Here is a 10,533-nt window from a genome sequence, read left to right as displayed (position 1 = left end):
TGTTTTAAAAAAAATATATTAATTAAAAAATAATAATAATTTGAATTGGGTCAAACCCAATCCGACTAAAACGGATTTAGTTTGATCCGGTCCGACTCAAAAAATTTAATGGCGCGGAAAAAGAAATCAGTTCAGGCCGACCTGCCCCATCTACATGATCCATCTCAGTGGAATAAAATTTAGGAATAAATTTTTTCAAATATTACATGAATTTGCTATTCAAGATTTTCTATTACATTGTAAGAAAATTTGAATTTGTACTTTACTATAAAAAAATTTCGAGTTTCTTTAATGAACAGGTCAATTTTACATGTATATAATATGTAAGATTGAGTAAGAATTATGCTGTATAGTGTCTTTTTTCTTAATATATGTGAACTTATCATTTAATCAAAAATATTTACGTAATAATTAATCTAAAGAACAACACTTGAAAAATCAGATTACAAGTGAATAATTATGGATAGTGTGGAATAAATGTTATCGAAATAAAACAATATGAAAAGCAAAACATTCTCATTATTAGTCCTCATAATCAATCATTTAAACATTAATAAAAATCTAAACAAACTCATTATTTTATAATGTGCACGCATCGATTCTCCTCTTATAAATTAAAATGGCAGCCTCTAATATTGTCCAACCAACCAAATTAATATAAATTAAAATACCAAAAGTCAATCACTTTGGTAACCGAGCATGAAGACATATACATTACAAACATGTCCACGTGTAAGTAATTTGGTATGCCACGTCATACAAATCACACAATTAATTTATAAGTATATATCATAATCATAGTATTATGAACACAACGTGAAGAGCTCTACTTAATTGTCAATTACAACAACGTGCAGGCTACCAATAATAATTACATATATATATAAACTCGCTCACTAAACTCAAAAATGAGAAACTTAGAAAGCCATTAACAATATTGAGTTATTATAGTAGTGAACATCATGAGGACCAATAATATCATCATACTCTTCTCTTCCTTATTGGTAGTGGGAATTGCTCATGTAGAGGCAAGTGCAGGGTATAATTATGCGGACGCACTTGATAAGAGTTTGCTGTTCTTTGAGGCACAAAGGTCTGGTAAGTTACCATCACAGGACCAACGAGTCAAGTGGCGTAGTGACTCAGGACTCAGAGACGGGTTGGCTCAAGGGGTATGATATAATATTCTTTTTTTAATTGTTTTACCATGTGGCCAATGATTGAAGGACACGTGTCGTGTATGTATATATTGAAAGATTTGTTGTGGTTTTTGATTGGTGCAGGCGGATTTGGTTGGAGGGTATTATGATGCAGGGGATCATGTTAAGTTTGGTCTACCAATGGCGTTTACTGCAACAATGCTTTCATGGGGAGTTATTGATTTTAGGAAAGAAATCAAGAGTTTGGACCAAATGGGCCATAGTTTGTGGGCCATTAGATGGGCTACTGATTACTTCATCAAGGCCCATCCTAAGCCTAATGTTCTCTGGGCACAGGTGACACATTTTTTGCATAAAATTACTTTTTTATTTGAAAAATGGCACAATTTAACAAAATAATGTCTTAGGTGGGAGATGGGGACTCAGATCACTACTGTTGGGAACGTGCTGAAGACATGACCACTTCAAGAACAGCATACAAGCTAGACCAAAACCACCCCGGTTCGGACCTCGCAGGCGAGACCGCCGCAGCCTTGGCTGCAGCCTCAATAGCTTTCAAGCCCTACAACTCTTCCTACTCAAGCATTCTCTTATCTCATGCAAAACAGGTATATAATATAGAAATTTTTACATAATGATCAAAAGTAAAAAAAAAATTACAAAAATATGTTAATACGAAAATTTTTCTATTTGTAGAGATTGAATTTTTTTATTTACAAAAATACGAACTTCAATAAACTGTTCAATATTATTTTTTTAGATATTTTATAATTTATTTAGAGTCATTAATTTCTCGCTGTTTTTTAGTTATTTTCTTATTTTATGCTAAAAAAACTGTATTCTAGTAAATTTAAAACTTTAAAATCGTATTTTGTAAAAATAAAAACTTGAGACGGTAAAATTGTAAATAAAGCATAAGAAATAAACATTTTTGGAAAACCCCTATAATATAGGGAAATTTACAAAATACTAGAATTTTGGTTAATATTTACAAAAATACTGTCACACGAAAATATTTTCAAAAATACTGTGTTTTTATAAAACACCAGTAAAACACAAAGCAGAATAACTCAAAACAATAGTAGAACATCAGTAAAACACCAGTAGAACACCAGCGAAAATTTAACACAGTATACTGCAGTATGAAATTTATAAAAAAATACAGTAAAAAAGTAAAAAAATGACAAAAGTTAGTATACCATGTAAATTTCCCAAAATATATACCAAATTTGTAACACCCTTTTAAATTGGTAACTTTTCACATGAATATCATAACAAAATGCGATCATTTCTTCTACAGCTTTTCACATTTGCTGATAGATTTAGAGGCTTATATGACGATTCTATCCCTAATGCCAAGAATTTCTATACCTCCTCAGGCTATTCTGTAAGTAAATTTTCTTTGAACCAACAAACATAGTAACATTTTTGTTCAATGTTATCTAAACTTAGTTACAACTTTTTCTTTTTCTTCTTTTTTTGGTTTAGGATGAGTTGTTATGGGCTGCAGCATGGCTTTACAGAGCAACAAATGAAGAAAACTACTTGAAATATGTAGTGGACAATGCTGTGTATATGGGTGGAACAGGGTGGTCAGTGAAAGAGTTCTCTTGGGATAACAAGTATGCTGGTGTACAAATCCTTCTCACTAAGGTAAAATTTCACAACATTAACAAATATGTATTGGCTTGATTTGATTATGGTCTTTTCATGTTTTGAAAATACTAATGTTGATAGGAATAATTTGATTCACTAATTTAACAGATTTTGTTGGAGGGAAAAGTTGGTAGTGCCTACACTTCTACACTAAAGCAATATCAAGCCAAAGCTGACTACTTTGCTTGTGCTATGCTCCAAAAGAATGGTGGCTACAATGCCCACTTAACTCCTGGTTAGAGTCCAAATCTCGACACAAAATGCTCTCTAAATTTCAACTTTTAGCTCTATAAAATTCTTTTAACAAACACCAACTTTAGTAATTTTATCAAAACCTTATATAAATTTATCAAAAGATTTTAATTTGGCCTGTATTTGTTATTGCTGTGTAAAGGTGGATTGTTGTATGTGCGTGAATGGAACAACATGCAATATGCCACTTCAGCTGCATTTCTTCTAGCAGTGTACTCAGACACTCTAGACGCAAAAAATGCTAAGCTCACTTGCCCAGATGGCCAAGCTCAACCTAAAGAGCTTCTCAACTTTGCTAAATCACAGGTACAATATCCAATAGTTTTAACATTTGGTTACACTAATCAAATATAACTATTTAGATTGACCCTTTTCATGTTTTTGACACAGGCTGATTATATTCTTGGTAAAAATCCAAAATCCATAAGCTACTTAGTAGGGTATGGATCAAAATATCCTATCCATGTACACCACAGGGGTTCCTCCATACCTTCTGTGTACAATTACCACTCTATGGTTGGATGTGTTCAAGGATTTGATTCATGGTACCGAAGATCGGAGGCTAATCCAAATATCATCTATGGAGCCCTTGTAGGAGGTCCAGACAAGAACGATGGCTTTTCGGATGACAGATCTAACTATGAACAAACCGAGCCAACACTCTCTGCCGGTGGCCCTCTTTTAGGCCTTTTCTCTAAGTTGCAAATTGCCTTTAATGGAATCCCAAGTGAGTATACTTATATTATATTAATGACTAATGCAAATGAATTTCAAAGATTTACATGTTGAAAATCATATCTAATAATACTTTACCATATTTCAGGTTCTAAATATAGAGACACACCAAGTTCCTACAAACCAACACCAACCCCAAAACCAAAACCAACACCAAGTAAGAATCTTTACAAAAGCTTCATCAAATTGATTGGATTATAAACCAGTTTCTAACTATAAGTATTCAAATGATTTTTCAGCTACATATTCTCAGAGTGAGACAACAGAAACAAACCAAAACAACAGTAAGTACTAACAAAAACAAGTGACAAGTAGTTTTGAACAATTTATACATACTAAACTTATGTGTATATATTCTTGCAGATGCAACTCCCATCAAGTTAGTTCACTCAATAACCAACACATGGAATGTTGGACATAAAACATATTACAGACACAATGTAATGATAAAAAACATATCAAAGAAGAAGATAACAAGTCTCAAGCTTGAGATTCAAAACCTTACAGGGTCATTGTGGGGTCTTTCTCAAAGTAAAGAAAAGAACATTTATTACTTCCCTCAATGGATCAAAGTACTCAAACCAGGAGAACAGTGCAATTTTGTCTATGTACAAGGTGGTCCTCAAGCCAAAGTTACCATTATAAGTTACCATTAGGCAATTTACCAACCAACTAAAGGAAGAAAAATAAAAACAAGCATAGAAATGATTTTGCTTTCTATTTTCACCTTTGGTTGGAATTATATAGTATAAAATTTAATTTTCTTTGAGAACATTACTTATGTCTACAACAGTTGAAAAACTGATAGGAAGGACAAAACCGATGTAGATTTTGTGAAAAAATTACCCTTAAATTCTCAGACCTTAATTTTTCTTCATCTTAATATTTCGTTTTGTTATATATAAAAAAAAATGTACTGTGAAATATAAACGAGTACAAAAAATTTGCCAAAATATGATCTCTGCATTATAGATTATACTAGCTCCACTTGACAATTTCATACATAAAACATATAAATAAATTAATACTCAAAATATTTGGATGAACTCCAAAAACTAACAACATTTTGTGACATAGGTGTACCAAGTCCAGAAAGGAAAAAAAAAAAAAAAAACTTAAATTTGATATTCTTACTTTACCTACTAAAACATTAAAACGAAAATTCTGGAAAAGGGCAAAAATACTATTCAAAATTCTTCTATGACAGCTTAGTAATCACCGAAGGTTGTTTTCTTCCCTGCAATAGAAATATAAAAGTAAATGATTATATACTGAAAAAGATGAATTTTGACCAGTGATTTTAAAAAAGTTAATGGAAAAGGTGAGCAGAAAAAAAATGTACCTGATGGGGTAAAGCTTGGTTTATTGAAACTACGTCCTCCACCTCTACCACCACCGGAAAACCTGCCTCCACCCCTTCGTCCCCCTCTATCCCTGCCTCCGCTTCGTCCATCTCTGCCTCCACTGAAACCACGTCCTCCGCCTCTACCACCACTGAAACCACCACCACCACCACTGAAATCACCTCGGGGTCTTGCCTCTTCTACTTTCAAATAATTTTGTCCATCGAGCCCTAGAGCTTTGTTGAAAGCGTCAGAGTCCGCAAAGTCCATGTAAGCCATGCTGCAGTTTATTACAACATATTATTAGATATAAAAAAATATGAAAACACAACACAAGGCTTTGATAGAGCAGTTGAAAACACAAACCCTTTGAAGGAGCCAGTTTCATAATCCTTGGGGATGGAAATCCTTGTAATCTCTCCACATTCACCGAACTGCTCTTGTAGTGAACTTCTAATCTGAAAGTTGAGTTGAGCATGAATTGAAAGTGATTAAACAAAAAAGCATTATATTAGTATAAAGATTTGGGTAACAACAGTAAGATAAGTTACCTCCTCCTCTCCGAGGGAGGTATCAAGACCACGGATATAAATTGTATTGGCTTTTCCTCCTGATGGCTGCCTCTGGAATGAGCCCTCTTTGCTAAGAAAAGTAAAATCGAAAACAAAGGGAGATTAAATATATTGAGCTATTAATTGAATTTTAAACATTGAATGGCTAGCCAAATGAGTAGTTACCTGTATGGGGTAGCATTTTGACCTTTTTCACGAGCCAAATCAAGTCTAAGTTCACGACCCAACAGAGCATGGCCATTCAGTTCGAGTGCCTGTTAGATTGATAATTTTCAAGATTAATAACACTTCAAGAATCATATTATTTACACATAGTGTGCTACAGAAACAAAAAGTTAACCAATCTATCACAATCAATGCCAGCACCTTTGTAGCTCCCTCTGCAGTGGTAAACTCCACATGCCCGAATCCCTTCATTCTTCCTTCTTCATTATAAGCAATTCGAACATCAGCAACTTCTCCAGCACTTTTGAAGAAATTCTCCCTGCAATAATTACATATGTCAGATGTAAATTCAACATTATGAAGTACTACATCCAAAGTTAAGATTTACACTTACACATCCGCTTGTTCAACACTGAATGGCAAGTTTCCAACAAACAAAGTCTTAGAGCCGCCAGTCTCTGTGGAAGCTGGAGTCTTTGGTGTAACAGCATCGACCATTTCTACATCAGCTGACTATAAATAGGAAAGTTCACATCAGCACATATAATTGAAAGTAAAAAAGAATCCAAAACAGAGCAAAACAAATGATGCCACAATACCTTTTTCTTTGGTGTCTTCGAAGGTTCTTCTTCTTCAGATTCATCATCTGAATCTGACTCTTCCTCACTACTACTTTCTTTAGCAGCAGCTTTAGTTGGCTGCAAAACAAAGAATATTCCACATCTTTGTGTTACCATCTAATGTCAAAACACATGCAATCTTAAGACAGTTGAATTAGGCTAGATTGTACTCACCTTTGGTGCAGCCTTTGTTGTTTCCTCGTCTGATTCATCAGAACTCTCCTCTTCTTCATCACTGCTGCTTTCTTTTTTAACAGCCTTAGCACTTGGTTTTGCAACAACCTTCAGACAAGAAAAAAGTCAATTTACACAAGATGGCATACTAACTAATACTATAACAACATAAAATTGCTATACATTCATTTAGAGAGGAGAAACATACTGGAGCCTTGGCCTTTTTAGCTGGAGGCTCTTCATCAGAGCTCTCATCAGAGTCACTCTCGTCTGAACTCTCGGCCTTCTTAGGCTGAACAATTTTGGCAGCAGGAGCAGCAACCTTGGTTGGAGGAGCCTGAATGAGAAAAGAAAAATACTAATGCTAAGGAACCATAATATAAAAGCCATAAAAACAAAATAGGAACAATTTTCTTGCCTCTTCATCAGAAGAATCACTTTCTGAATCAGAGCTATCACTTGATTCAATTTTCTTTTTAGGGGCAGATGCTGGTACATTTTTAACCTTCACTTCCTACACACACAACCCATTCTTTTTTTAAGTAAAAATAAATAAATAAAAAAAGCTCAACAATAGAACCTCTGAATCATATAAGAACAATTTTCTTGCCTCGTCATCAGAGGAACCACTTTCTGAATCAGAGCTATCACTTGATTCAATTTTCCGTTTAGGGGCAGAAGCCGATACATTTTTTACCTTAATTTCCTACACACACAATCATTTCATTTTTGTAAAATAAAACTAACAATAGATTATCTGAACCATATTACTCAGCAGAAGTATAACACTGAAAACATCAAACATACCTCATCAGAATCACTCTCCTCTTCAGAGCTTTCATCTGAAGAATCTTTCTTGGCTGCTACAGCAGGAGCCTTCTTTGCCTGTGGAACAACCTTAGCTGCTGGTTTCTTCTGCAGTATCATCGAAAAATATAAGCTTAAACTATCTAAACATACAGACAGGTTCAACAAGATTTCATTTTTTTTAAACTACAGATTTTTGTGTACACAAGAAGTATTGTTTGCAGTACTCACAGGCTCATCATCTGAGGAACTATCATCATCATCATCACTTGAATCCTCCTCAGAACTCACTTTACCATTTTTAACAGGGACAGCTTTTTTAACAGGCACTGCTGCTTTAACAGCAGGCTTCTGAAGCAATATAAGTTATAATTTAGTTCAACTGCATATAAAATAAACATCCCAGAAAACAAACCATGTCTATAATAATTTTCTACCAAAAAAAAAACATTTGCTTACTTCATCCTCATCAGATGAGTCATCCTCAGAGCTACTGGAAGACTCAACCTTCTTAGCAATACCATTCTTAGCAGCTACAACTTTCTTGGCAGGGACAACAGTTTTTGCAGCCGGTTTCTGAAAAATTACAACAACACCTCAGTCTAAAATTCATCACAAAAAGTCACAAAAAATTATATTAAAAAAAAAAACATGCTTGCTCATACCTTCTCGTCCTCTGACTCAGAGGATGAATCAGAATCATCAGAACTTGATTCCTGTTTCTTCTTCTGTGTCTTCACTTCAATCTTCTTCTTAAGAGCGGCTTGCTCAACTGCCTCATTTCTTTTCTGCTTCTTTGCACTCACAGCCTTCTCAATCTCATTCTCAGCATCTCTCTTTCCTGTTCACCCAAATATAATTAAATAAATAAAAATAAGTCAAGAAACAAAACAATATCAAATTTGTGTAGACATTCAAACACACACACACACACAAACCCTTTTAAAATCATATATGCATAAACCCCAAATCAAACTCAAAACAAACCAAACCCAACTCAGTATCAATAAGTCTAAACATACATATGAAGATTAAACTGTAACAGAAATAAAAAAAAAAAAATACCTTTCTTGCCAGACTTCGAGACTGGGACTACAGCAGGGGCTGCGTCAACCTGTACACAAAAATCAAAACTTGTTAGAAAAACAAAAAAAGAAAAGCAAATAAAAATTTAAAAGAATAAATGAAAGAAATTCAAGTGTAAAGCATACTTTAGTAGCGGACTGCTTGCTTGACTTGCCCATTACAAGAAGTGTTGTATGAAAAGGTTAGGGTTTAACGAAGGAGAAGAAGAGAGGTAGAGAGAAGAGAACCCAGCAAAACCCAAGGGTTTATAAAGGTCTAGGGTTTTGAGGGTCGCTAGTGCTGCGGGGGTAGTGAGAGAGAATGGGTATGTGTTTGTTCTATTTATACGAAAAATAATTGGTAAAATCAAGCCAAGGTTTTAGGGTTTTTCTTCTTCTTCATTAAAAAACGCATATATAATATAAGCTTAAAGCGTGTAGGCGTTTGTGTAAGCAGGGCTAATATCGTAATTTCAAATATACCGAAAAATATCTCGTACTCTTCTCTTCTTCTCTCTCTTTTTTCTTTTTTTTTTTTTTTTTTTTTGAAATTGAACTCTTTCTTTTCCTTTTTTTATTCAGACAAAAATATCTCAGTTCGGCTCGTTGTCGTTTGACGATCAGACGAGTAAACGACATGTCGGTTTATGCTGAAACGACAATCTTTTTCCATTTTATTCATTGTGTGTGTGAAAAAAGAAAACCCTGAATTTATTTTGGAATTTTGTGCAATAAATGTGTAAATAAATGAAAAAAGAAACATTTTTTTATAATGAAAAAAGAAACATTTGATATTGAAGATTTCGATTGTTTGTCATTTAAAACACCAAATAACTTTCAATAAACATGAGCATCATATATCAACTACTCAATTTTTTAAATTTTAGCAGATGTACTATTTAATGAGCTAAAGTTTTTAAGATATTATAACTCATTTTCATTTATTTTTTAAAAAATCATTTTAAGAGTTTTAAGAAAAGTGTCTGTAAATTGATGGCGGATGGTATGGATACTAGTATTTGTGGAACTTTGGATCCCTCATATTAAAGATTTTTTTCCGAAATCAAATGAATCTTTTGCTACTGGTCTAAGCAAAGTTACTGATTTTTTATCTATCAATGGTGGTTGGGATATCCACAAGTTGAATAACCTCTTTGATAGAGAGACTTATTATACGATCTTAAAAGGTGATATCCCCTCTAGTCAAGACAAAGATAAGTGGGTTTGGACTCTTGAAAGTAATAGTCGTTTCTCGTGCAAATCTATCTACCTTACGCAGGCCATAAATAGGGCTCCTCTCTGTGAGGTTGCTCCGTCGCTCTAGAATAAACTTTGGAATAGCATAATTTTGGAGCGCCATAAGGTTCTTTGGTGGTGTATCTTGTCTAGTGCTCTCCCAATTCGGTCTGTGATCAGAAAAAGATTTCATATTGAGGATGTGAGCTACCTTTTGTGTGGGATGGGGGAAGAATCTTTAGAACACTTATGTCTATCCTGCGATGTGGCTTTTCATGCTTGGCGGTCCTCTCCTTGGGGGTATTTATCATGTTTGTGACACTAGTATTCGCATGTGAGACTGGGTCAAATTCATTTGGGACCTTAAACACAGGGAAATTGTTGCTGAGGAGGTTTTCCTTTATGCATCGATTATTGTTGACACCATCAGGCGAATTCGCAATGACAAGGTACATAATAATTACAGTAGATGTGAAGAACTGTATTGACTCTATTTGCACTTCTTTTGCAAATTTACATGCTTCTTTTTCCCTTCCCCTGCTACGTGCTTGAAGGAGGTTTGGACTCCTCCCCTTCAGGAGTGGATTAAGTTGAATTATGATGTTAAAGTGGGGTTAGAAAGTATGTGTACTGCAGTTATAGTCAGGAACCATCTTGTAGGGTGGTTTAGGTTCAAACGTCTCGGTTGGACTTTACTAATGCATTATGCAGAGAAGCAGCGACTTGCTGTTTGGCTTTATCGGTTGCAA

The 10,533-nt window shown here is 34.4% G+C and overlaps 2 protein-coding genes across 11 annotated transcripts; one reads left to right on the top strand and one right to left on the bottom strand.

Moving 5' to 3' along the window:
- The first annotated feature begins 913 nt into the window (after positions 1 to 913).
- Positions 914 to 4,756, top strand: LOC115707992 (endoglucanase 5). Its single transcript, XM_030636131.2, has 11 exons — positions 914 to 1,172; positions 1,284 to 1,496; positions 1,568 to 1,768; positions 2,461 to 2,547; positions 2,649 to 2,813; positions 2,925 to 3,051; positions 3,211 to 3,374; positions 3,459 to 3,795; positions 3,892 to 3,960; positions 4,043 to 4,087; positions 4,167 to 4,756. The coding sequence occupies exons 1-11, from the start codon at positions 963 to 965 to the stop codon at positions 4,457 to 4,459; spliced, it is 1,911 nt and encodes a 636-aa protein (XP_030491991.2). The 5' UTR covers positions 914 to 962; the 3' UTR covers positions 4,460 to 4,756.
- Positions 4,747 to 8,978, bottom strand: LOC115707989 (nucleolin 1). 10 transcript variants are annotated; one of them, XM_030636114.2, is made up of 18 exons: positions 8,696 to 8,944; positions 8,550 to 8,598; positions 8,150 to 8,325; positions 7,944 to 8,060; positions 7,716 to 7,835; positions 7,485 to 7,592; positions 7,288 to 7,383; positions 7,096 to 7,191; positions 6,886 to 7,014; positions 6,678 to 6,785; positions 6,483 to 6,581; positions 6,278 to 6,396; positions 6,085 to 6,202; positions 5,884 to 5,972; positions 5,698 to 5,788; positions 5,513 to 5,604; positions 5,146 to 5,426; positions 4,747 to 5,040 (listed from the first exon to the last, which is right to left on the bottom strand). In XM_030636114.2, exons 1-18 carry the CDS (start codon positions 8,726 to 8,728, stop codon positions 5,012 to 5,014), a joined length of 1,950 nt encoding a protein of 649 aa, XP_030491974.2. In that variant the 5' UTR covers positions 8,729 to 8,944; the 3' UTR covers positions 4,747 to 5,011. The 10 variants fall into 10 exon arrangements, with proteins under 10 accessions (XP_030491974.2, XP_030491975.2, XP_030491982.2 ...); XM_030636115.2 differs by having other exon boundaries at positions 7,716 to 7,832; positions 8,696 to 8,929; XM_030636122.2 differs by lacking the exon at positions 7,096 to 7,191 and having other exon boundaries at positions 8,696 to 8,978.
- Between the last annotated feature and the right edge of the window lie 1,555 nt (positions 8,979 to 10,533).

The sequence above is a fragment of the Cannabis sativa genome, chromosome 1, assembly GCF_029168945.1.
Source record: "Cannabis sativa cultivar Pink pepper isolate KNU-18-1 chromosome 1, ASM2916894v1, whole genome shotgun sequence".
NCBI lineage: Eukaryota > Viridiplantae > Streptophyta > Magnoliopsida > Rosales > Cannabaceae > Cannabis > Cannabis sativa.
This window is presented reverse-complemented; position numbering and strand designations above follow the sequence as displayed.

Bases quoted from the DNA above. Each gene is read 5' to 3' on its own strand.
- LOC115707992 (XM_030636131.2), top strand. From the start codon at position 963: ATGAGGACCAATAATATCATCATACTCTTCTCTTCCTTATTGGTAGTG. The intron at 1,769-2,460 runs GTATATAATATA...TTTCTTCTACAG, and splicing joins TCTTATCTCATGCAAAACAG to CTTTTCACATTTGCTGATAG. The intron at 3,796-3,891 runs GTGAGTATACTT...ACCATATTTCAG, and splicing joins TGCCTTTAATGGAATCCCAA to GTTCTAAATATAGAGACACA.
- LOC115707989 (XM_030636114.2), bottom strand. From the start codon at position 8,728: ATGGGCAAGTCAAGCAAGCAGTCCGCTACTAAA. The intron at 6,397-6,482 runs GTATTGTGGCAT...TCCTATTTATAG, and splicing joins CGAAGACACCAAAGAAAAAG to TCAGCTGATGTAGAAATGGT. The intron at 5,605-5,697 runs GTAACTTATCTT...CTCAACTTTCAG, and splicing joins CCTCCCTCGGAGAGGAGGAG to ATTAGAAGTTCACTACAAGA.